The 27,190-nt window shown below is 45.9% G+C and overlaps 1 protein-coding gene and 1 long non-coding RNA gene across 3 annotated transcripts in view; one reads left to right on the top strand and one right to left on the bottom strand.

The window, feature by feature from the left end:
- The window catches only part of RFTN1 (raftlin, lipid raft linker 1), a 208,680-nt gene that overhangs the window by 13,513 nt on the left and 167,977 nt on the right, over positions 1–27,190 (bottom strand). For both annotated transcript variants that reach the window (XM_047875543.1, XM_047875542.1), the window contains exon 8: positions 796–899. In XM_047875543.1, the coding sequence (XP_047731499.1) occupies positions 796–899 (104 nt within the window). The remainder of the gene's footprint in view (positions 1–795; positions 900–27,190) is intronic.
- Positions 3,358–4,449, top strand: LOC125175196 (uncharacterized). Its single transcript, XR_007155691.1, has 2 exons — positions 3,358–3,814; positions 4,357–4,449. It is a non-coding gene; the product is annotated as an uncharacterized LOC125175196 (long non-coding RNA).

The raw sequence follows: 27,190 nt of genomic DNA, 5'->3' as shown, positions 1-27,190 counted from the left end.
AGAAGTGCCTCAAGCAAGGGGCAAGACTGCAGGTCTTTACCTCCTCTTTGTGGGACTACTGACCAGGGTCCAGGGCTGTGATCTTGGCTGAGTCCCTTCAACCTCCCTGGCCACGTTGCCTCAGCTGTAAAATGGGTTTAATAAAAGGATTCCACCTTCTAGGGGTTTTCTGAGGACTAAATGAAATTTTACACGCAAGGCACCTATCCAGGCCAGCACAGGGCACACAGTAGGGGCTCAATTTCTTTTGCACCTCAAAGCCCTGGGGCCCCTCAACCCGGGGGCTCATCTTTGACATGCCTGGCAGTAATGACTCACTGGCCAAGGCTCCCCATGTGGGAAGAGGGGTGCCGGGGAGCGCTCTGTGGAGGTGGTGGTTAAGAATCTGAAATCCTGGGGCGCCTGGGTGGTGCAGTCGGTTAAGCGGCCGACTTCAGCCAGGTCACGATCTCGCAGTCCGCGAGTTCGAGCCCCGCGTCGGGCTCTGGGCTGATGGCTCGGAGCCTGGAGCCTGTTTCCGATTCTGTGTCTCCCTCTCTCTCTGCCCCTCCCCCGTTCATGCTGTGTCTCTCTCTGTCCCCAAAATAAATAAACGTTGAAAAAAAAAAAAAAGAATCTGAAATCCTGGTTCTGTCACTTCCTAGCCAGAGAATCGGAGTGACCCCACTAGCCTCACAGACTTGTCACAGGATTAGATAAGTTATGTGCATGAAGCACTTACTGGGAACAGTGTGCAGCACAGAGGAAGTGTTGAATAATGATAAGAAGAAGAACAACGATGACTATTATTGTTACCTGGTTGTCTTGACAACGGGAGTAGGTAGCACACAGGTGAGCTGCCAGCCATAGGCCGCCAGGGAGTTCAGCAGGGGCACGTAGTCTGTCTGCACCTCGACACCCTGGGGGGAGAAAGGCCACTGTGAGGGCTGTGACCGCACCATGTCAACACCTGAGTGACTGAGGGGGTGCTGTTCAGTAAAGAGGTGGGGGGCGTCCTGCAGCCTGGAGGCCCGGCTCCAACGACACTTAAAGATTTCAGAGCCAAACTGCCAACATGGGATTTCTTGCTGGGCCCCAACTCAGTCTGTGCAGTCGGCAAGGAATTGGAGCCAAAGGATTAATGCATTCATTTGGGTTTATTCTTGTCTGGACAACTAGCCTCCTGTGAGTTTCACTGGAGAAGTGCAATCACCTTGCCTCAAAGCCATATTCATGACACCACACACTGGTGATTTCGGAGTGTGTCGTGGGGCATTAGACGGCATTTCGTAAGTGATCATGTCGTTAGCATCATCCAATCATGGCAGCAACAACACACACACACACACACACACACACACACACACACACACACGTGTGCTCACACACACACCTGCACAGAGGGAGCTTCACCTGTTATACATCCTTCCATAAAGGGATAAATGAGTGCTGCCCGTGTTTTCCGCGTGTGTCTGAGGGGGCTAACTTGCCTTTCAATTTAAAAACTCAGTCCTGCCACCACGGACGGGGGCGGGGGGGGGGTGCCCTAACTAGAGGCTACTGCCCTGGGTTCCTCGTGCTCTCCCAAGGCAGCAGGCCTGATGCCTTACTCCTGGCTCCCCACTGACACTGGAAGGTCCTGCCCTGTGTGTACAATGGATTCCCCATCCCTGTTAGGCTGGCTTCTTGTAGTTGGCCTCAGAACATCTCAAACCTGTGTCCAGACTCTTTCCAACCGAGGCAGCCGTGTGGATGCATCCAGCTAGTATTTCAGAGTGGTGGGTACAGAGGTGAATGAAGGCACGGTCCCGCTGCTAGAGGTCATAGTTCACAGAGGCAAGAGCACACACATGCAAGTAATGGAAATACAGAATGGCCTACTGGCAGGGCCACGAGGCTTCGAAGGTCAGCAGAGCGGAAGGATACCAGCCATGGTCAAGGTGGGCTTCTTGGGGCCCAAGGGCTGGGCAGAGAGTTGACAGACGGAGTGGGGGAAGGGGCACCCGGGGGGAGAAAACTCCAGCATATACTACAGAAGGCCACACCGGGCCTAGAGCACCGAGGAAGGTGGGCTTCACTTGGGGGAGGCACTGCTCAGAAGGGAACCATTGGTGGGAGTGGCTGTCCTCCTGGAGGCCTTTTGGAAATAGAACCACTCATCTGGCTGCTCTGGGCTAGGGGGCTGGAAGACAGATGAGCCCTACCTCTTCAAATGGCTTTTAATTTTTTTTTAACGTTGATTTATTTTTGAGAGAGAGAGAGCGTGCGCGAGCGTGCAGGTGCAAGTGGGGGAGGGGCAGAGAGAGAGGGAGACGCAGAATCCCAAGCAGGATCCAGGCTCCGAGCTGTCAGCACAGAGCCCGACGCGGGGCTCGAAGTCACAAACCGCAAGATCATGACCTGAACCGAAGTTGGGGTTCGCTTAACCGACTGAGACACTCAGGCGCCCCTCAAATGTCTTTTAAAACTCCTGTCACTGGGCACCCATCCCACCATGGCTACCAAGCCACCTGAACTCCTGGCAACGAATTTATCCTTTGGGAGCCTGTTTCCTCAACTGTAAAAAATAAGTCTTGGCCTCTGACAGTGGTTCTCAAAGTGTGGTCTCTGAGCCAGCAACATCCCAGGGATCCCCTGGGAACTCGTTAGAAATTCAGAGTCTTGCAAACTGCCCCCTCCCCGGAGACCCACCAGATCAGAAACCTGGGGGTGCGCCCTGGAATCTGTTTGAAGGAACCTTCTCAGTAGTTCTGATGTGGCAAGTCAGAGAGGTACTGCCCAGAGAATCAGTTAGTTCTCTTCTGATGACAGTGAAGAGACTGCAATTCTATGGCTGAATTCCCTCAGTTGTTACCTCCGAGCTAACGTTCCCCATCCTTTTCCTCTTGAGAAGGGAAAGTAGAGGGTTCTGAAAGGACCAGATCTGTAAGGGATTTGGGGCGAGGAAGGGGAGAGAGCAGGGGAGAAGGGGAGTGGAAGGATGGGAGGCTAAGGAAGGGGAAGAAAGGAAGGGCCTTAATAAAGGAAGGGGAGCAGGAAGGGAAGGATGGAAGGGAGGAAAGGAGAGAGGAGCACAGGTATAATCACTTGATGGGGGGAGGCGGTCAGGAGAGAACCCCGTTCTGACCCCTTCTCTGAAGCCCCCACCCAGCCAAGGGACGGCAGATGACCCAGTGACACCCCTTTCCGCCCAGCCCCCTGGGCACAGCTAGCTAGCTGCATCCCTCCTGCCATTCATGGCCCTCACCACCTGCTGTGGCTGCTTTATCCTGACAACCCTGCCCCCATCTCTGCATTCCCGATTTCGAGAGGGGAGGGAAAAAGTGTTAAATCCACACTCTCGAGCTTTGCGAGGTTATGATTACTTGGGCCTATCAAGAATAACCTTCCCACTTTATCAAGCACTGTGACAAACCCGCCACAATCAGACAGTAGCCATGGCAACCAGGACAAGCTTTGGCGCCTCACAAAGCCCTGAGTGGCAGAATGGAGTCCTTTTATTAGTGACTGTGCCCTGGCCGGCCGGGTTCTCTCGGGCGGGCACCCAGCACAGCAAGACAATGGACAAACCCCTGCTGAAGCCTGCCTGACCTGCTCAGACAGGCCTCGCACGGGCGGCCTCTATTTTGCTCTGTTTTATTTCATTCTGTCACTATCTTAAAGAGAAAGACAGCAGGATTTCTCCCCAACAGTTTTTCCCCTCAGGGTAGGGGATGTCAGCCAGAGGGTGCAGAAGCAGAAAGACTGAAAGGAAAAGAGGAAACACAACAAAACATAACCCTGCTTGACAGAGCTGACGGTTCAATCTCAAGTGTTAATATCTGGCCGTCACGTGGTGAGTTGAAAAGCAAAATACAAATGGTAGGGGGTGAGGTGTCCCACTCTGCCAGACTCTCCCACTCTATTGGGGATGGTCTTGATTTAATTAATGTTAAATGTGATTTTCTGTAAGCATCTATCAAAGCCTGTTTGCATATTATCAATACTGTACGAAGACGGCATTTCTAGAATATGACACGAGCCCCATGCAGTCAGTGCAAGAGGCTTTCAAGTCCATTAGCTCAGAAAGGTGGTAGAAAACCTATCCGAATGGAGGCTCCCTTTGATCTGCTTTTCTGTGACACTCCAATGAGGACAGAAAAGCACAAACAGCACTCCAAAGACAGCCTGCTTATCAAATGGAAAGGCATTTCTTTCTGGAAGTCGGAGCACAAATTTTAATTAACTCTCCACTCTCCTGTGTGGATCCGTAATCTCCGATCACACCTGGAGTGCTAAAAAAAAAATGGAGCATGTCCTGTGGTTTTTCAACGTGTATAAAAGGAATTCATTTGTATTTATGGCTCTTTTTTCCTTTGTTCCCTATAATTTCTCCAGTGGTCGCCAATCAACTAAGGAAACAGACATTGAACACAACCTTCCCTTACCCTCCAAAACTCGTGACAACAGAATGCCGAGTTTGCTAAGAAATGCCTCTGTCTTTTAATCATTTTTAAAGACCTTCTGTGCAGGCAACTAATCAGGAGGTAACACACTGGTCCAGTGAGAAAGTTTGTATCCTGAATGTCAGCCTGCTCTTCTCTTTTCTCCCGTTTCAATCTGTGGAAGCAATCTGGGAGAAACGCAGTTGCAAAGAAAAGACTTGGCCCCTTCTACATGACTGAGAATGAAGAGCGGAATTTAATTTCCCATAACTGAAAAGTGTGCAGGGCCAGCTCTAGGATGCTGTCTGTACCCGAAAACAGTGACTAAGGAATGTTTGCCTTTGTTCCCCAAAGCCATTGGGCTGGGCCCTCACCTTTCATGGAGAGGGCACGTGAAGGCAGAGCCCTGCAAAAACACGTGTGTGTCTTTCGTAAAATTGCTGCCAAAACACTGATGCCCAACGCTTATTGGCATGGTACGTTTATACTACTGTTATCAGTTTTAGATATCTTTTCATTTCCTACCATGGGAAATAAAGGCTTAGCATTCCCATACACTTCTCTTACTTCCTGTTAGTGCCCCAAATGGTCATAGTGTAATTTTAATCAAATCAAAAGTCAGTGTTTGTGTTATTACAACTTGGCAAATATTGCTCAATGCCGGGTCAGGTAATGCACTGTGACTATGCCTTCTTTTTCACACGAGCCTTCATTTTTCCTGGAGTTAATCATGTCCTCACTTTTTTTCTTCGTGTGTCTGGTTGTACATGAACCCATCACAAATTTATTCCATATGCTCAACACCTCTATTTTATGCCCGTCAACAAATATCCCTAACTAAATACATTAGTTCTATTTTTTTCTCCATCAGAGACATCACTTCTGGAGCTTTCTGAACCTTTGCTCTAATCCTGGTCTGGCTGCTTTCCATGCTGGGTTCTTCTCCTACTGCTATCTAAGGCTCCTTCTTGGTTTCCTTTACATTTTGCTGGAGTTCATCCTCCAGTGGCTAGGAAACAATGTCCTGGAAGTCATTTGAATCCATGAGTTCATAAACATGTCTTTGTCATCACCCTTAACTAACAATTCAAATACAGAAGTCTGGGTTGAAATCTATTTTTCTGTTCCGATTTTTCAAGGACTGCTCTACTAGCTTCTAGAGATCAGCCCTGCTATTGCGAAATCTCTTTTGATTGCTAATACTTTGTAACCTGTTGTGCTTTGTAAGATTTTAGGATATTTTTCCCCATGAAGTTTCAGCTTTTCACAATGTGCCTTAGTGTGCGTTGTTTATATACAAAGGGCTGTATACACTTGATGGCCTTGCCATCTGAGGATTCTTGTCCTTCAGTTCTGAAAAGTGTTCTTTTATTTCCCCTTGATAATTTTTCCTTTCTCCATTTTCTCCCTTCTTTTTGGATTTTCTAGAAGTCAAAATGGAGGACTGATATTTTCATTTTATTATCCCTCCCCATCTTCTTACTCTTTTTATTTTACCTCCTGAAAGATTTCCTTTACTTTATTTTTCAGCCTTTTTATTACCTTTTTAAATTTCCTGCAGCCCTACTTTTAAGACCCCAAAGCTGCCGAGACGGGAGCGAGGGACCTTACTACCACATGTAAGGACTTTAAACCAATGCCCCAAATTGTCAGCTCTGCAGTTCACTCTGCACCATTCCATGGTCATTTATGCTTTGGAAACCAGAGCCTTTCTCATGTTCTGCAAGAGAAAATGGCTCCTTGTACATTCAGGTTGTAGTTTCCTGGGCTTTGTTAAACAAATTAGCATCCCTCTATCCACCTTCTATTTTCTAAAAATGCGTTGAAAGCATTCCTCTTCTACTTCTCTTCTTCCAATCTTTTTGTTCTTATGGATATCTCTATCTATCTATCTATCTATCTATCTATCTATCTATCATCTATCATCTACAGTCAGTTTTCATTATCCATGGGAGCTTTGTTCTGTAATGCTGCCACAAGAATTACTGAATACTCTGAACCAATGCTCTGGGGGAAATACAGAGTTGGGTTCCTGTGAGATACTGATGACAATATCTCATCACCTGATCAGTGCAGAACCTTGTTTTATGTGTATTTCTGTTTAAAGACACCTTGTTTACCATATCTTGTTGATTACCTTTGAACTCATGGACAACAGTGCTAGAACTCAAGCCTGAACAAAACTTACCTAACACATGTATTTGTTCTGTAAGCCACATCATAGCCTTCTTGTGCCTAGGAACACCAGATAGCACTTCAACATTAGGCTTGGGGCCACTTTAAACAGCAAAAGTACCAACAAAAAGTACAAAAATGTGAAAAATGTGGCATTAAGCAGACTCCAAAAAGGACACTTGTTTTATAGTAAGAGAGCTGAAACAAGAAGGCAGAGATCACCTTAGCTGGGAACATGAATTTTGGCAACGCAAGTTTTTTGGCACTCATCATTTGCCTGCAAATGATAGTGAAAGCACCAGGAGTATTGATTTGGGGATTATAAATAAATTTAAGCAAGTAGGATTTGCAAATATAGAATCCATGAATAATGAGGATTGACTCTATCATCTGTCTACCTACCTATCTACCTATCATTGATCATTTCTTTTGTGTCATTTCACTGGGATTTTTCAGAAGAAAGCAAAATTGGTGCCTGTATCCAACTCCTCACATTTAACACAATTTTATTATTTTAATTTTAATGGCCCTACTGGAAGTCTTTCTAGCTAGCTTAGAATCTGGAAGCCATAAAATAAAAATAATAAGTTTGGTGACATAAAAACTCTTCTATATGGCAAAGGACAAACTAGGTAAAGTCAAAAGACAAAAGACAAGATGGGAAAACATGTGTAGCTCATATTACAGACAAAAAAGAAAGAGTCCCTTAAATGTGACAAGAAAAAAAAAATCCAGTAATCCAAGCTTTAAAATGCATACAGATAGGAAGAGAGTCACAGAAAAGGAAATTCACATGGTCATTAAGCACACAAAAAACCCACCAAATCTCACAATAAGAGAAATGCAAACTAAAACTACCAAGATAGATATTTTCACCTATCATATTGATAAAAACCCAGAAGTTTGACAACCACTTTGTTGACAAGACTGTGGGGAAGCAGGCATTCTCATACATCGCTGGCAGGAAGGCAAATTGATTCAACCTCATGAAGAACAATTTGACAGTATCTCTCAAAACTGCAAATACGTTTACCCTTTGACACAACAATCTCACTTCTGGGAATCGATCCTATATGTATAAGACATGACAAATGTACAAAGTTATTCACTGGAGAACTGTCTGCAATAGCAAAACCCCGAAGATTACCCAAGTGTCCATCAATATTAGACTTGGTAAATTAAATTGTGTTTTATGCACATGATGATTTGGGGGTCTGGGTATGGGCTGATCACGTGTTGAACTAAGGCACGCAGGACAAGGAGGACAATGAGAAGGAGTGAATTCCACTTTAGACACGCTGAGTTCAAGGGAGAGTGAAAGGTAGGTTCAGGAGGGAGCTAGATGAGATGGGGCCGGTGGTAGAAAAGAATATGCCTACTCAGTCCCCCAAATACGTCTACATCCTAACCTGTGGGGCCTGGGAATATGTCACCTTCCATGATAAAAGAGATTTGGCAGATCTGATGAAGTTAAGGATCTTGAGATGGGAAGATTATCCAGGTGGGTTCAATGTCATCAAAAGGGTCCTATGAAGAGAGAAGCAGGTGAGGGTAAGGGAAGGAGGTGGGGGGTTGGAAGCAGAGGCCAGAGTGACTGGCCTTGAGCAGGATGGATTCTCTAAGTTGAAAAGTCAAGGAACAGATTCCCTCCTACAGTCTCCAGAAACCACGCAGCTCTCCCAACACCTCGATTGCAATCTCTTAAAACCCATTCTGGATTTCTGACCTCCAGAAGTGTAAGAGAATACATCTATGTTGTTTTAAGCCACTACAGCAGCCACAGGAAACTAATACATCGTTAAAGGCAGGGAGAGGTAGGATGAAAACAAAGAACAGGAAGGGACACAGCTAACGCTCGGATAGTTGCAAACTCAAGGAGCCTTGAGGTTGGCTGAGGACAAGCTCGCCTGGTGAGGAGGTGAGCAGAAAATAAATAAAACACAGACCAGATGGGGAGAAATCAGCTCTTGAGCACCCAGGGTGGGAGACGGGTTTAAGGAGAAAAATTCACACCATCAAACGTCATAAGAGGGCAAGCAACACAAAGCCTTAGAGACTATCTCTGGAGTGGACAGCGAGGTCCTAGGAGACCACAGCCGAGGACATTTCCGGAGGGAAGTGGCAGATGGCGAGAGGTCGAGCCTGTGGTTGGTAGTGAAGATGAGACAGGGTGTAACCATGGTCTCAGGAAATGTGGGTTTACCTTGACTGTGCCTGGATGCCGCAGGGACCCCGGCCACAAGGGCGTGTGGGGAAGAGTCATCCCTCAAGTGATGGAAAGCAGCGACCCGAAGGCAGGGCCCGAGGGAAATGCCACGGGACGGGTCATCTCTGTTTATCCAATGGCAAGTGGGCGCTATTAACATTGGGGGCAGTCTTGCAGGAAACTCAGCGAGTTCTTCAGCATTTCCAAGGGCAAGGCTATTCTCATACCGCTCTTCATTTAAGAATCTCCACACTCAGTCAACCTGGTTCTGTGCTGAGCACCTGGGAAGCTATGTGAGCCTCTTCTCCTGCGGCAGGAGATCCTGGGCTAGGGGGCGTGGGGAGAGTAACAAGTTCCCCCACCAGATGGAAGCCACCATGAGCTGTGCTGGAAGGACAGAGGCGGGAATGACTTGCCCCTCCGTTCGCTCTGGAGAAAGTGTAAATCCCTCTGAGGCCAGCTGCAGCAGCCCTGCCTTCCAGGCCCCCATCCTCCCCCGGGGCCTCCTGCAGGACCACAGCCCCTGCCAGCGAGAGGGAGGGGCAAGGACGCCAGGGCCGGCTGGAGATGTTGTTTTCCTCTTTGTTTTACACACAATGCCCCAGAAAAACATTTTCCTGATATGTAATTAGGCCAACATAATAGAGTCTAAGAAAGCAGTCGGTCTCATTTTAGACAACTTTGGCTTTCATAACGTTCAAAGAGAATACGTTAAAGAAAAAAAAAGCTTAGTTCTCAGATGTAGAAAAGGGGGCAGATGAAATCCACGCAGTGCAGAGTCTAGTCTTCCCATTCCAAGACTCTTTACCCACGCCTGCTGCTTAATTCACATCTTTGCCCGATTTTCTCCACCATGCAAGAAAGGCAACAAACTCTGGAGCCCTTGGAGAGCCCGACAAAATAATAATGGTCGTTATTGTTGTTTGAGATGCACTTTGCAAAAATGGCCTCAATTATTACCTCCCTGTCTCCAGGCCTCTTTACAACATAACTCTGCATACAGAGGTAGAGTCCATTTCTCCACCCCTTGAATCCAGGCTGGTCTTGTGATTTTCTCTGACCAACAGAATACGGTAGACATGACATTATGGGAGTTCTGAACCTGCGCCTCGAGAGGCCTTGCTGCTTCCACGTGCTCTTGTGGAACCCTGCCTATGCTATGGGGACATGCCCGGGCTAGCCTGCTGGATGCTGTGAGACAGGTGACCCAACCAGCTGGCAGACATTTGAGAGACGCCATGTTGGACCTGCCAACAGCTGGCGAAGCATGAGTGAGCCCAGGTGGGGTTAGTCAGGCCTCGGCCAGATCACCGGAATCATCTGGCTGATCTGTGGACTCACCCGCAACAATTGTTACCTTAATTCACTAAGCTTTGGGTGTTTTATTCCACAGTAGAAGCTAACTGATCCACTAGCATTATTCTACGAAGGGCCGAATGCCCAGACAAATCTCTAGAAGGAAGACCGTGGTGAAAGTCTCCTGGTCTAATTTGAGAGAAATAAAATGTAATAGCTGCTACTGAATGGAATTCAGTGTTTTTAATTTTTCGCCATGCTCAAAGCTGGTGCACCCAGCCCTCATTTGCTCCATGCCAGACACATTGTAACCTTGCATGACACCTGGAGCCCTGAAGTCTAACTTATGATAACCTACGATGAGGCCCGGCACTGCCACCGACATATCCTGGGAGGGAGAGATAAAAACCCCCACTGGGGAAGAACATCCCAGCTTGAGACACTGCTCTGGCTTCTCCTAAAGAACAACACACGCCAAGCTGGCAGGAAAACCAAACCTGCATGTACAAGATAACACTCCCCTGGATTCTGGGACCAGCAGGGTGATTTGGTCCTGGTATGTGTGGTTTTCTCTGAAGTCACAAACGCAGAAGGCAGGAAGGGGTTGTGGGGTGGCAGAGACGGCACGCCGTACCTACTCTCAGAGCTGTGTGCCAACATGCGCCTGCCTGGGCAGAATGAGAACAGGACGCGTGTTACAACGCAGGACTCGGGGATTACGCCGGAGGAGATGAGGCCGGAGGTTTTGAGGTTAAGGGGGTGACGGCTGGGCAAACCCTGGCCGTTAGTGGGGACAGCCGCTGCCACAGTTCTGAGTGCAAACAGTTAAGCATCTACATCCTGTTGGCTGCTCAGCGGGACCTCATACTGTCGCAGCACGGGGCTTACGGCCTCCAGAAGCTGACATTTCACACACATACAGAATGCATCAGGGGTGAGCATGTCCTCTCCGGCAGACCTGGAAGCAGCTTTGTTTGATAACAATTAAACGAGAAACGTTTTCTCCATCCAGGGACTTGCCAAGTGCCTCCCACTTGCGTTGATGAGTGAGGAAATTAGGCTTTCAGGAGGTAAATGGGATTTGCCACTTTATTACTCCCTCTTCAGACAATATGAGGCGGATGGAGGGTCATTTTCTAATCCTCTTTCTTTCTTGTTTTTGCAGCTTATCTACTACCTAGAAAAGAGAGGATTTAAAAAGAGCTTTCCCACAGTATATCATTAAAGGTATTTACTTTGGAGTTGGGAGCCCCAAAGTTTGTCAGCAAAAACTCAAGAACTTTTAAGACCACATCATTTACCACCTTCCTCCACAGCAGAGTCCCGACACCTGACCAATAATCGTTAAATGCTAACCCAGAAAATGGTCCTGAACAAAGGTTGGTTCAAAATCTTAACAGAGGAGGAAACGGAAGGAAAGGATTATTCCACTGTCACTGTGCAAACTAGCAACAGACAGAGCTACACAAAGCTCCGTGTCTTGGCGTGTTGGGCTACGCTGGCCTTGGGCTCACTCTGAAAAGACGATGCTGCGGAACGCACAACACAACAGATTTTCTCTCCCTGACTATCTCCACCTGGTAAATTCAAGATGCCACATTCCCACTTCGGCATCCGGTCAATATTCTCTTCAGTCAATTTTCTCTTCACAGTGACCCAGTTGTCACCATCTTGTTGCTATGGTTACCATGATTCTAACTCAGCCATCTCTCCCCATGCTCCCCTCTCCCTCGGGCCAAATTATGTTGCACTAATCCCACAGCATGTCCTCTGAGGACCCTGCTCCTGCTAAGGGGACTTCTAATAGAGCTTCCAGCAAGAATATACAACCTTCAGGACATGTCAGATCCCTTGACTGTCCACTACCCCCATCCCAGGAGTCCTTCCATTCTCTCTAGCTCCCTGCTCTACTACAGCCTAGAGGCAAATCCACCAGAGGCGGTAACAGTACTCTTGGGTTTCCACCAGCATCTGGGCTGTGACTCACCGAAGGATGAGCTGATGAAGAGCAAACCAAAATAAAAAAAAATTAAAGTGATCTCAGAGAGACTGGCCAACTCTATTTGGTGTCCTCTAAAAAATCCCCTTATCGCCCGCTGTCCCCTGCCCCATCACTTCATCTTACTTATCACTACTTGGCACAGATTTGTTTATCCATTTATTGCCCTCTCTTTCAGTGGAACACAATCTCCACAAAGGCAAGGATTTTATTTATCTCATTACGATGAATCCCAAGCATCTAGGCAAATGTCTGGCACAAACGAGTGCTCAACAAATAGTTGTTGAGTAAATGAATGAATGCATCCGCCGTTGCCTTTTGGGGGTAGATCCTGCTGCCGCTGTCTTATTATGTTCTCAAAGTCTTAGCAAAACATTTAACATTGATGAGATCTGAGTTTACCATGAAAAAATACAAGTTAATTTGCCAGGAGGGTGTTACACCCTTCTTCTGGGCATTCTGTATGTGGAAGCTGGAAGTATATTCATGTATGAAAATGAAACACACAGAGTCATATGCTGGCCACTGGAGTCATTAAGGCCACTGGATGTTTTAGCAAACACTATCTGGTAAATTATTAAAACTGGCCACACACAAATTTGTCCGCTTCCTGTATCCGTGCCGCTACAGTGCAGATCGTCCTATCAGGAGATGGTGTCTATTTCCCCACCTTTTGAATCTCAGCCTGGTTTTGTGACTTTCTTTGGCCAAGGGGATATTAACAAATGTGATGCAGACCAAGGCATGAAATAAGGTAGCACACTGGGGCTCCTGGAGCCCTGTGACTGGCAGTGAAGAAGCTCAGCTAACCTTCCGGGCGTTAGAATATGCAAGACCCTGCTGCCCCAGCCAACAGCCAGCCAACCATCAGCCATGTGAATGAGGCCACCCTGGATCACCCAGGCATCAGCTGAGGCATGAGAGAGCCCAGGACAGATCAGCTAAGCTGCTCCAGAGTAGAACTCAGCTGACCCAAAGAATCATGAGCTAATAAGCAAATGGCTGTCTGAAGCTACAGAGATTGGAATTGCTACACAGCAAAAACTGATCTAGATTAGAAAACAAAACAGCCGACTACCATTTAATAGAGACAAAGCTACCTGCTTCTTTCAAAGTGATTTTGTCCTCATATGGGAAGGGGACTCTATAGAATCTCATGGCCCAAATTAAGTTTTAAGTACAGTAATACTTCTGTGATGAACCCTGAACTTCACCTTCTTGCCCAATGCCCCCTTCTGAACACTATCAAGAACTTTCAAGGTAAAATCAAATGTAAAATTTGTTTCTGGGTGCCTGGGTGGCTCAGTGGGTTAAGCAACTCTTGATTTCAGCTCGGCCCATGATGTCATGGTTTGGGAGTTTGAGCCCCACATCGGGCTTTGTGCTGACAGCACAGAGCCTGCTTGGGATTCTCTCTCTCACTCTCTCTCTCTCTCTGCCCCTTGCCTGCTCACATGCACATGCTCGCGCTCTCTCTCTCTCTCTCAAAATAAATAAACTTTGAAAAAGGTAAAATTTATTCCAGTGTGATAAAAATAAAAATTGGCTAGCTTAAAAAGTATGGGTCTTTAAATCAAAAAGTGATATGAAGTATAATGATAAAGCTGAAGAATTATTCCTGGTTTACAAGCACAAGAAAATGGAAACCATCTAAAATCCACCAATGGATAACTAATGAAGTACATTAAAATATGATTGTTCATATACTGAAATACTTTTCAGCCATTTAAATTGATGAAGTAGAAACAGTATGAAGAGTATGATCCCAAATATGAAAATATAGACAGAATATCTATGAGAAGAAAATATACCAAGATGTTACGTTGTGATGTGGCTCTTTTCTCAGTGATGAGGAGAGGAGGGTTTTTGCTTTTTCCTTATTTGTATTTTCTAACCTGTCTTCAATTACAAGCACCACTTTTTGAAAACATCTTTACTGAGATGTAATTGAAATATCTAAATATTCACCCATTTAAAGTCTTCGACTCAATGGTATTTAACATATTCAGAGATGTGCAACCACCACCACAGTCTGAATTTAGAACATCTTCTTCACTCCCCCAAAATTCTTGTACCCATGAGCAACCACTCTCCTTCCTCTCACCTCAAGGAAGCCTCCGATCTAATTTCTGTTTCTACGGATTTACCTAATCTGGACATTTCATGTAAATGGAATCGTAAAACATGTGGCCTTCTGTGTCTGGCTTCTTTCACTCAGCATAATGTTTTCAAGGTTCATCCATGCCACAGCATGGATCAGTACTTCATTCCTTTTTATTGCCAAACAATATTCCATTATACGGATATGTCACGTTTTGCTTATGTTTTCATCACTTGCTGGAAATCTGGATTGTCTCCACCTTTTGGATATTATGAATAATGCTGCTGCGAAGAGCCATATATATAGGTTTTGTTTTGTTTTGTTTTGTTTTAAGTAGGTTTCACACCCAGCATGGAGAACAATGCGGGGCTTGAACTCGTGACCCTGAGATCAAAACCCTAGCTGAGAACAGGAGTCAGACGTGCAACCAATGAGCCACCTGGGTGCCCTGTGTATAGGTTTTTATGTAGATATGTGTTTACATTTCTCTTGGATACATGTCTAGGAGCCGTACTGCAGGTCACATGGCAACTGTTAACTATTGACATTTTGAGGAACTGTCCATGCATCACTTTTGTAAAACGAACAGGCCATTTGGCCTCATTAGGCTGTCTCCCAAGCCTTCTTAATCTAATTTGTCAAGTGATGTAAGCAAAGAGACATCCCCTTCTATCTCAGCTGAAGAGGATGTTAAGAATTCTGCCTCGGGGCGCCTGGGTGGCTGAGTCGGTTGTGCGTCCCACTTCAGCTCAGGTCATGATCTCATGGTCCGTGGGTTCGAGCCCCGCATTGGGCTCTGTACTGACAGCTCAGAGCCTGGAGCCTGCTTTGGATTCTGTGTCTCCCTCTCTCTCTGCCCCTCCCCCACTCAAGCTCTGTCTCTGTCTCTCTCAAAAATAAATACCCATTGAAAAAAATATTAAAAAAAAAAATAATTCTGCCTCAAAGAGGCCACTAACTTAAAAGCAACGGGCCAACCAAGCATCCCAGCTCGTTGAATCTGGAAGGGATCAGGGGAGTCCTCCAGTCCTGTGGCTCTTGGGCCGGTGGAATGTTTCACATGTGGATCCCTCACTTCCACCTCCAGACCTACTGGCACTGAATCTCCAGGGGTGATGCCTGGGAATGTGTATTTTTAAGTCCCCAGGTGATCGTGAGGGTCAATGTGATCTGGAACCACTGCTGTAGTGCTTCCTGCTGAAGGGAGGAGGCTCACTTACTGGCTGAACATCTGAATCACACTGGCACTTGGTTGTTGACAGCCCCAGGGCCCAGCCACCTCCACTGCCGAACAGCTCCACAGGGGTTCTTCAAAGCGATCGAGTTACTCCCTTGCAATCAAGGAAAACAGAGTCTACCTCCTTTATGACAGGTCAGCCTTTCAAAGATAGGGAGTCGGCTACCTGATTGCCCGTTTTTTTTTTCCTCTTTCAAGATAGATATGCATATGTCTCCATCCCTAGCCCTTTCTTCTGTGTCCCCTACAGTCTGTCTGTGTTTCTCATCAAATACGGTGGGTGTGGTGGGACACAGAGCTCTAAGTCAGCCAGCATCAGCCAGCATCAGAAGAGCAGAAAGACAGGTACTTCCTGTGGGCATGTTCGTAAATATGGCCAGTTACCTCTTGTTAAATAGCAGCAACTGGATGTTCTGTGTTCATTCAACCAATGTTTGTGGAAAATTTGTAAAACGAGAGAAATTAATTTGGGACCAGGGAACGTGGATATCAAGAACAGCTAGTCCTTGAGTCATGGAGTGTGTGCAATTTAAAAAATTTTTAAATTTTAAAAATTAAATAACTCTAGGGGTACCTGGGTGGCTCAATCGGTTAAGCATCTGACTCTTGATTTTGGCCCAGGTCATGGTATCATGGTTTGTGGGTTTGAGCCTCATGCTGTTGACATGGAGCTTGATTGGGATTCTTTCTCCCTCTCTTTCTGGCCCTCCCCTGCTCATGCTTGTTCACATGTGCGTGCTTTCTCTCTCTCTCAAAATAAATAAATAAAGTTTAAAAAAAATTAAATAACTCTAAAGTAAGATGGAACATATTAAGTGCCAAAAGGAAGGGAAGATGATTCTACAAAGAGCTGGGTCAGGAAAGGTGAGGATCCCCAGGGTGAAGACTTGGGATGGGGAAGGGATTCAGCAGAGGAAAGGAGAGAACAAAATGAGGGGGCAAAGATCACAGTTATGATCTGGTAAATACCACTTTGTCATAGCTTATAGCATTTGTCATAGAATTTGGAGGGGTGTAGGAGGTATACTGTTGAGCTGTATTAAATTCCTTTTCATTAGAATTGCTGTCAAATCAGGTATTCTCCCTTCTATATTATTTTTTTGAACTTAAATGCAACTGATGTTTTTTATACTTAAATGTATCTCTTTTATATTTTATTGGGATGGTCTGATCCAACAGTGATAAATTAAGAGATAATGAGATTAGAAGGGAATTAAGGAGTCAGGGAAACCTACTCCAGAAAGAAGCAGGATTAGGTAAGTAATTTTCAAGGTTTCTTGGTTTGTTTTTGTTTTTTTTCCTTTTTTTTTAAAGTAATGGGGCACTTTCCACAAACACCAACTGTAATCTAATTTAGACACTCAACGTGTAAAAACAGTCAGAAAAAGCAGCTCTTGTTGACACTGGTGTAGGTGGGTTGTCCAGAATCTTCCCCATGCCCCACTCTCAGACACCCCCTTTATCCTCTTTCTCCCATGCCCAGCCGGAATGTTTTTGGAGAACCCAAGAGCATCCATGTTCTTTATTCTTTAGCTACTCATGGCCACCTGGTATACCCTGGGACTTCCCAGCTTTGGGTCTCTCTCCATAGGCCCACCACCTTGTAAATCTCTACACAAACCATTGAAAAAGCCGCAAAAGAGGACAAAGCACAGGATGGCGTCACAGGGCACACAAGGAAAGATCTTCCTCGAATTAAAGCACACCTTTGCTGAGTATAGTCTCTCAACCAGTCACGCTCCACCCATAGACCCTTCCTTTTTATTTAGTTGTATTAAAATACTTGGCCAAGTGAATTTCAAAAGGACAAATTCCAAGAAGTGGCAATGAATGATCACTTAACTACAAGAACACCCCCCAGCCCTCTATACTCACTGATTTAATATACTAAATTCTTCTTGGAGAACCATTTGCCCTGTCCTCATCTGTAGCCTGAAGACTGTCTATGCATCTAAAAAGTTCTTATTGGGGGGCCACATGGAAAGCACGAGAAGGAATGTGACAGTCCCCAGGAGCAAAGACCAGCCCTTGGCTGGCAGCCAGCAAGGAAGCAAAGACCTTAGTCCTACAACCACAAGGAACTGAATTTGGCCAACAACCTGGATGAGCTTGGGGGGGGGGGGGGTGGGCAGATTCCTGCCTTAGAGGCCCCAATAAGTAACATGGCCCTGCTAACATCTGGTTGCAGCTTCCTGTGACCCTAGCAGTTTAGCCCACCTGGATTCTGACCCACAGAATTGTCTGACCCACGGTAATTGCCTGTGCATGTGCTTAACATTCTCATAGAATTATCTTCCACCCTTCTAATCTCAAACATCCAAGAAACCTAAAGATCAAGCCTATTTTATCACATTGAGGATTGCCTCTTTCTTGTCATTCTGTGGCATACACTGGAGGTTTTAAGCATACTGTTTTTGTTGTTTTTAAAAAAAATTTTTTTTTAATGTTTATTTATTTTTGACAGAGGGGGAGAGAGACAGAGCACGAGCGGGGTAGGGTCAGAGAGAGAGGGAGACACAGAATCCGAAGCAGGCTCCAGGCTCTGAGCTGTCAGCACAGAACCCGACGCGGGGCTGGAACTCTCATACTGCGAGATCATGACCTAAGCCAAAGTCAGACGCTTAACTGACTGAGCCACCCAGGCGCCCCTTAAGCATACTGTTTTTTCAAAAATGCATTTGTTACAAGATTCTGAAAACGTGCTGACCTCTTTCACCTTTCTCTTTCTCTGCAGCAAAGTTCTAAATTCACCCCATCCTGTGGTCTTTGCCAGAACGCACACTTGCCTCTCCCTTGTCTCCAGCTCTAAAAGGGTCCTGGTGATTTAGCACATTTCACTACCCTCAGGATGTGTGACAGCGAAGAGAAATTATTTATGGGCATGCAAAGGCCAGGGGGTGGGAATTCATTTTTAATGACTGAGCTCCTTCCTTCTAGTTAAAGACATCAATCCTTCCTGCCCAAATTCCCTCCATTCATCATGTTTTCACAATGGCTGACACACAGTAGGAACTCAGTATTTATTTGTTGAATAAATGTTTTAAAAGGTCTAGCTTAACTTGTAGAGCTAAATTTTGTACAAGAAATGAAATATGGGTGTCTGAGAGAATAAGACCATTGAGTTTTTGGAAGAAAAACATCAAATTCTTCCTTTTCACCTTCCTGCTATCCAAGCTGTCACCAAGTCTAGTTTTCTTTAAAATGTTTCTAGGAGCATTCTTTGCCTTTCTATTCCCACTCAGTGGCAGACACGGTTGGTGCCAAAACAGTTACTTGTTAGCCCAGGTTCCCTTTCCTAGGTAACACACTCTCCAGCTCCAGCTAACCATGATTCTTGGCAATGATGTGGGTCTGTGACCCACGTCCCAGCTAAGGGCACCCAAGAAAACTCTACTGGAGAGTTTCTGGGAATAGTTTTACTTTCTAATAAAAAAAAGGGCATGTGGCAGGAAATGCCCAGTTCTTCCCAGCTCTTATGACGTTCACATGAGATGCGTGGAGCTGCTGCAGCCACTTTGGGCCTAGCATTCCAAAGAGAGACCTGGCAGGCAGGGTGAGGACCAGAATGCAGAAAGGTGACAGCACCTGGGTCCTCTGTGATGTCCTTAAGCCATTGAAAAAGCTGACTCTGCAACCCCCGATTTTCCTCCAGACTTCTTGCTTGGTGACATGAGAAGAAAAATCCCTACTGTAAGTCATTTCTATTCACATGTCCTGCTGTTGACATGGAAAGCATCCTAACTGACACCATGGCCACCACCTGTATTCTCTCACGTTGGAACCTCTCCTCCAAATGTCTGTCTACCTTTCCCCCATTCTAGTCCATCTCTCCCAACAACACACTGTTTCAGGGCCAACTCTGGACTCCTGGCTCTCTGATGAGATCCCTACTGTAGCCTCCTTCAACCTACTGCAAACCCGGGCTCTTGCCTGGATGGCAGAGTTCTCCGCAGACGCTCTTACCAAGCAGACATGCTGTCAAGAACATGCCACAGGCCTCCCTTGCAGTTAGGTCTATGTATGTTGTACCGGTTTCCAGGGCTGCTGTAAAAGGGACCGCAAATTTGGTGGCTTACAATAGTAGCTATTCATTCTCTCGCAGTTCTGGAGGTCAGAAGTCCAAAGTCAGTACAACTGTGCCAAACTCAAGGTGAAAGCAGGGCCATGCTCCCTCTGGAGGCTCTAGGGGAAAACCCATTTCTTCAGCAGCTGTGGCTGCCAGCGTCCCTTGGCTGGTAGCTGCATCTCTCCAGTCTTCAAGGCCAGCATTTCCAAATCTCTCTCAACTCTGCCTTCACGTCTTCTCTTTGTGTGTAAAATCTCCCTCTGCCTCCTTCTCAGAAGGATATACGTGAATGTTTTTAGGACCCATCCATATAATCCAGGATGATCTCCCCATCTCGAGATGCTTATCTTTATAAATTTTTTTTAATGTTTATTCATTTTTGAGAGACAGAGAGAGACAGAGCATGAGCGGGGAAGGGGCAGAGAGAGAGGGAGACATAGAATCCGAAGCAGGCTCCAGGCTCTGAGCTGTCAGCACAGAAGCTGACGTGGGGCTCAGACTCACCAGCTGTGAGATCGTGACCTGAGCCGAAGATGGACGCTCAACCGACTGAGCCACCCAGGCGCCCCAAGATGCTTATCTTTAATTATATCTGCAAAAATCCTTTTTCCAAATAAGGTAACATTTACAAGTTCCAGGGCTTACTTTTGGAGAGCACCTGTTCAGCCTACTCGCACATGTGTCTGCGTGTGTCACCCAACTCTGTTTATCTCTGGGAAGAGCTCCCTCTTGGAGAGAGCATGGAGGGCCGGTGGGTGGGAGGAAGATTCGGTTTTTAAATATATACACTTTTGGACCATAAGAGTTTTCTTTAAAATTATTATAAAACCCACAACAATTTTTTGTCTCAATTTGCAACATAATTCACATTATCACATGAAATTTTTGTAAAAGACATATTCTATCTTAGGCCAGTTTCCCCAGAAACAGTCCCTGAGAGGAGGATTTACACGCAAGTAGCTTATTATAAGGCGGTGAGGGGGTGGGGGGAGGCGAACAACAGGCTGAACCCAAGTGAGGACACAGGTTTATGCAACATCCCCTGAGGCTTAGCCTCAGCCCTCGGGAGGCTCTGGGGGGTAGGCTGTACTCAGAGGTCCACACCTCTACTGACAATGGTTGTGCGTGCCTTGGAATGGAAGAGTGGGAGGTAGCTTTATCTGTAACGTCTTCATTTTAATAGAGAGAAATCTTCATTTTACTGGGGTAATTAAAAACTTACATTTAAAAGATAACTAGGGGCACCTGGGTGGCTCAGTCAGTTAAGTGTCCAACTCTTGGTTTCGGTTCAGGTCATAATCTCGTGGTTCGTGGGATTGAGCCCCATGTCGGGCTCTGCACTGACAGCACAGAGTCTGCTTAGGATTCTCTCTCTCCCTCTCTCTCTCAGCTCCTCCCCTGCTTGCACATGCTCGCTCTCTCCCGCTCTCTCTGCCCCCTCCCCCACCCACATGCACGTGCTCTCTCCCTCAAAATAAATAAATAAACTTAAAAAAAAAAAGATAACTAGTCATGTATCACCATGTCCTTTCTTCTGTTCCGCTTTAGATATACTTGTTTTCTGCTTGTAGAAAAGGAAGCAAAAGGAGGGTTGAATAATTCCACTTTCTTGGAAAATGTACAACTTCTTGCTTTAAACATAGTTTAAAAAGGTGTGTGTGTGTGTGTGTGTGTGTGTGTGTGTGTGTGTGTAGTCACGTACACCCAATCTCATTCTGGGCTTAACCTTCGTTCATTTTTGGAGTTCGCCTCACTCTTGCCTTTCATACACCCACCCTCCTCAGTCACAGGTAAGAGCTACCCCAGGGGCACCTAAACATCCAGGTATTTCCCTGCTCAGCTTGCCAAGAGCAACAAAGCAGGCTCCGGAGGCCCAGGTGCAGGTGTCAGCAAAGACACAGGTGCTGGCTTCTAGAAGTGAAAGCACATTGATAAAAAGGGATCCAAGGAGGGGCACCTGGGTGGCTCAGTCGGTCGAGCATCCGACTTCACCTCAGGTCATGATCTAGAGGTTCGTGAATTTGAGCCCCACAGCGGGCTCACTGCTGTCAGCCAGTCAGCGCAGACCTGTTTTGGATCCTCTGTTCCACTCTCTCTGCCCCTCCCCCACTCACGCTCTCCCAAAACTAACTAAATATTTTTTTAAAAATGGGGGATCCGAGGATCTAGAAAAACTCTGACATTAGCCACTAATGTTCTAATTGTGAAACTAAAATGTACAGATGTGCTTTCCCTTCTGGCCTGCCTCTGCTCTTGGCACTTCCCACCGGCAGGAAGCCCCTTTCCCAACCCCCTTGGCTCATCCACACCCTGTCGGAGCCCGTTGGGAGCCCACGGTGTCCAGTGGGCCTTGGTCAGTCTCTACTTTCTCCCAGAGCACTTCCGGTCGGCAGGATGCCATCCAGCACTGAGTGCCTTGCTACTTATTCTGCAGGAAGTCTTCCCTCCTGGATGCTCCTCAGCGTAGGGGCCTCAGCGAACACCCCTTTACGTTTTCGTCCCAGGGCGGCACTCTTGTCCCAGTCCCTCTCTCTGACCCTCTGGGGCTTCCCAATTCCCTGGGAGTTCTCTGTCTCGCATCCACTAATCCTCTTCCACCAACTGCCAGCCATCCCATGGGAAAGCTGGAGGGCCGATTTCCACCCAAAAGCCCATCGTCTATCTCTTCTTGGCAATGCCACAATCCACGTGACATTTCATGACCCCCCCAAGTCAAGAAGCTGCTGTCCAGAAGGAGACAGAGGGAAAATTCTGCCCGAAAAAGACAAAACAGGGACAGCCAGCCACCCAGGGCCCCACTAACCGAGCACAGGGCCAAAGACTCAGAAGTCAGGACTCAGTGACCTGAAAAAGGCTTTTTGGGGTCACTGTTTTTTAAAAAAATTTTTTTAATGTTAATTTATTATTTTTGAGAGAGAGACAGAGAGAGCGAGCACCAGCAGGGGAGAACCAGAAAGAGAGGGAGTCACAGAATCCAAAGCAGGCTCCAGGCTCTGAGCCATCAGCACAGAGCCTGACGTGGGGCTTGAACTCACAAACCGTGAGATCATGACCTGAGCCAAAGTCAAGACGCTTAACAGACTGAGCCACCCAGGCACCTCTTGGGGTCACTGTTTTTAAATATGATCTCCATCATTTGGGGAAGAGGAGTGACTTATCTGGCGGAACACAGACCATACAAACTAAGCTGTCCTCTGCCAAATTCCTAATAGCCAAGGAGCACTAGAGACCCTCTCCAGGGACAAGAAGAAAAGGAATGTTAAAAGTTCAGGGGAAAGTTCAGTCCGGCCCCGTGGCAAGAAACACCCGAAGAGAAGTTGACTCCTGGTGGAAGTGTTGCTCTAGAAGAAAAGTTGCAGGCACCTAAGGAAATCAATGTCTTGCACAGGTTGATGAGTGTGGATTTACAAGGACAGAACGGAGGTACCTGACCCTCCAGGGATGGTGACTAAACTGAGGCAAACTCCAAAAAAGAATGAAAGTCAAGCCCAGAATGAGATTGCATGTATATGACTACGTACACATATACACGGACACCTTTTTAAACTATGTTCAAAGCAAGAAGTTGTACACTTTCCAAGAAAGTGGAATTATTCAACCCTCATTTTACTTCCTGTTTCTATTTTACTTCCTGCCTATTTTCCATTTTACTTTCTTCTCCGAAGTCTGCAGGAAAGGCGTATTTTTAAGGCCCTCAACTGATTGGACGAGGCCCACCCACATTATGAAGGATTAGCAATCTGCTTTACTTGAAGTCTGCAAATTCGAATGTTAATCATATCTAAAAACTCCCTCCACTACAACATCAAACTGGTGCTTGACCAAACAACTGGGCACCATAGCCTAGCCAGGGTGACACATAAAATTACCCATTACAGCATCATTCTGCAGCTTGTTTTTTCAATTAACATTTCCTGGAGTTCCTTCCCTGCCAGTTTATACAGAATGACTGCATCCATAATAAGGATGTACCATCTTTTATTTAATCATTCTCCTACTGATGGGCATGTATGCAGCTTCCTTTTTTCTAGTACTAATCACGCTGAAATAATGTCCTTGTGTGTGCCTTCTTGTGAACAAATGCATGTGTTTCTCTACAAGAGGTGGCTGGGAGGTACGGGCTTGCTTAGTCATGGGTAGGGGTGGGTATTTAACAGTTTTAACATTAAAATTTTTTTTAATGTTTATTTATTTTTGAGAGAGAGAGAGAGAGAGAGAAACAGACAGACAGACAGACAGAGCATGAGCAGGGCAGGGGCAGAGAAAGAGGGAGACACAAAATCTGAAGCAGGCTCCAGGCTCTGAGCTGTCAGCACAGAGCCTGATGTGAGGCTCGAACCCACAAACTGTGAGATCATGACCTGAGCCAAAGTTGGCCGCTCAACCGATTGAGCCACCCAGGTGCCCCCATTTTTAACATCTTTTATTATTTATTTATTTATTATTTTAAATTATTATTACTGTTTTTACTTTAGAGAGAGAGAGCGACCATGAGCGGGGGAGGGGCGGGGGGGGAGAGAGAGAGAGAGAGAGAGAGAGAGAGAGAGAGAGAGAGAATCTTAAGCAGGCTTCATGCTCAGTGCTGAGCCCAACTTGGGGTTGGATCATGACCTGAGCCAAAACCAAGAGTTGGACGATCAATTGACTGAGGCACCCAGGAGCCTCTAACATTTTAAATAGAGATTAGCAACGTGCTTTCTAAAGCAAACCCTCAAGCTTTTAAATGATGAATTTATTTTGATGAGGTCCCAACAGTTCATTTTTGCTTTTGTTTCCCTTGCCTCTGGAGACGTGTGGAGTAAGAAGTTGCTGTGGCTAAGATCAAAGAGGTTTTTGCCTGCTTTCTCCTCGAGGAGTGTGATGGCTTCCTGAATTACATTTAGGTCGTTCATGCATTTTGAGTTTATTTTTGTGTATGGTGTAAGAAAGTGGTCCAGGTTCCTTCTTCTGCATGTTGCTGTCCAGTTTTCCCAGCACAACTTGCTGACGAGACTGTCTTTATTCCACTGGATGTTCTCTCCTGCTTTGTCAAAGGTTAGTTGGCCATACGTTTGTGGGTCCATTTCTGGGTTCTCTATTCTGTTCCATTGATCTGAGTGTCTGTTCTTGTGCCAGTACCATACTGTCTTGATGACTACAGCCTTGTCGTATAGCTTGAAGTCTGGGATTGTGATGCCTCCTGCTCTGGTTTTCTTTTTCAAGATTGCTTTGGCTATTCGGGGTCTTTTCTGGTTCCATACAAACTTTAGGATTATTTGTTCTAGCTCTGTGAAGAATGCTGGTGTTATTTTGATAGGAATTGCATTGAATATGTAGATTGCTTTGGGTAGTATCGACATTTTAACAGTATTTGTTCTTCCTATCCAGGAGCATGGAATCTTTTTCCATTTTTTTGTGTCTTCTTCAATTTCTTTCATAAGCTTTCTATAGTTTTCAGTGTATAGATTTTTCACCTCTTTGGTTAGATTTATTCAAAGGTATTTTATGGTTTTTGGTGCAAGTGTAAATGGGATCGATTCCTTGATTTCTCTTTCTGTTGCTTCATTGTTGGTGTGTAGGAATGCAACTGATTTCTATGCATTGATTTTATATCCTGCAACTTTGCTGAATTCACGAATCAGTTCTAGCAGTTTTTTGGTGGAATCTTTAGAGTTTTCCATACAGAGTATCATGTCATCTGTGAGGAGTGAAAGTTTGACCTCCTCCTGGCTGATCTGGATGCCTTTTATTTCTTTGTGTTGTCTGATTGCAGAGGCTAAGACTACCAATACTATGTTGAATAACAGTGGCACGAGAGTGGACATCCCTGTCTTGTTCCTGACCTTAGGGGGAAAGCTCTCAGTTTTTCCCCATTAAACGATGAATTTAAAATTTATCAAGTATACATACATTACATTTTAGGGAAAAGTTGCTCAGTCATACCACTTAGTGCACTGATGTGTCACTATCAAAACCGAGTGGGACGCGAGGAATCTGACCAAGTGAGAGCACCCAGAGCTGCTAGAACAGACTCAGCGTTGCCCTGAACACCTTGCGGGCCTCCTCTGTGCCGTGATTTGCTCTGGGTTGGAAAAGGGGTGGAGTTACAGCCTGGTAGGGGAAGGGGATGTGCCTGCAGTCAAGGTCATTCAAGGCAGTGGTCACTCATGGGAAAATCTTTTGAATCACAGGAAAAAGACAGAGAACTACTATCTTTGGCACTCAAGGCTATGATCTCAGAACCAAAATCATTATCCTAGAGAAACCGTGGCAATGAAAGAAATGTCAGATGGTTTAATAAGAATAAATATTGGCTCCCTTGTCACAGCAGAAGGTGGTGGATTGTAGATACCACAGAAATTGATGTTATTCCCTTACAAATCCTATGTGGATTGTTCAAGAGATGGCTGGGAGCCCCTAGAAACAAAAGATGGATCCCCAGAAGTCTACAGAATACAGAAGTTAGTGCAGAACGAGTGGGGCCTGTGTGTCTCCAGGGTTAGGGGACCGGAGGGGTGGAGGCGTACCCCAGAGTGGATGTCAGTTACAGAAATGCATCTCAGTGAGCCTCTCGTGATTCTTTCAGGGATAAAATGGTGACATGTTAGGTGGAACAATAGGGCCATCTGAAACGTCTGGCAAAAGGGTTTGGCGTCGGGTTAGAAACTAGAGGAAAAACCCCCCAAACATGCCAAAGGACCATGTCCTCCATCTAGTGTGTTTGACATTGGACTGGAAAGGAGCCATCCTACAAATGAAACCTTCAGAGAAGCCAAAGCTGAGATGATCCTCCAAAAATGCAGGATGATATAACCATGATCAAAAATGTCTCCATAGGCTGGAAGAATGGGCAGAAATTAATAGGATGAGATGAACTGGGAGTCGGTTCAGTAACAGATTGAATACACAGGGAGCGGATGGGGAGAACTGACTATGTGCCACCTTACATGATGCAATCTGTCATGGCTGCCCCAAAGTTGATCCGACCACCTGCTGGACGAGCAGAAGCCCAAGTCCAGCTGTCAGAGGACCAAGTGCTCACAGGTGGCAGGCTCCTCTCCAGCTTGCTCACGGCCCCCTGATCCCAGCCACCGAGCACAGCAGGCTGAGTCCCACAGGCTCCCAGACCTGCGTAGGTCAGTTAGACCCACTGTCATCACTATGTGTCTTCATTTACATTATTTAAACTGATGGTAAAGGCAAAAGAAGTTGTTTCTGGGAAAACTAAGTAGAATGCTTTGAAGAGATTTGACAAAGTGCAGTTGCCTAAAAATAACAACTGTGGCTGACTTAGAAGTGGTGGGGGCTGGAAAAGAGTAAGAAAAAAAATCATGAAATCAAGGATTCGGCAGTGAGATCCCTTTCCTAGACTTTCAAGACACTGCCCCAGGACACTGGTGATAGCAACACCTTGGGTGTGGTTTACACAAGAAAGGTGAAGTGAAATTCCAATCAGCAGACCTCAAACTCTAAAAGATGGGCAAATGGATGCGTATTTATATATTTTACATTAAAATAAAATGTGTGGGGGTATGAATATGATTTTCTTTGGTTCTTTTTAATTGGCTTTTCAATTAACTCTCTAACCACCATACCAACTGCATCAGCTAAAAGAGTTTTTACTGTTATCGCATGGTCAGTTCTGGCAGCAAATTTCACAAGGGGCGCTGATGAACCGGAAGGCTCATTCCAAGGAGAGGGGTGAAGACAGAGAAGGCTCTAAGGCCT

This window comes from Prionailurus viverrinus, chromosome C2 (genome assembly GCF_022837055.1).
Source record: "Prionailurus viverrinus isolate Anna chromosome C2, UM_Priviv_1.0, whole genome shotgun sequence".
Taxonomy (NCBI): Eukaryota; Metazoa; Chordata; class Mammalia; order Carnivora; family Felidae; genus Prionailurus; species Prionailurus viverrinus.
Note: the sequence above shows the minus strand (reverse complement) of the source record. Positions and strands in the feature narration are given on the sequence as shown.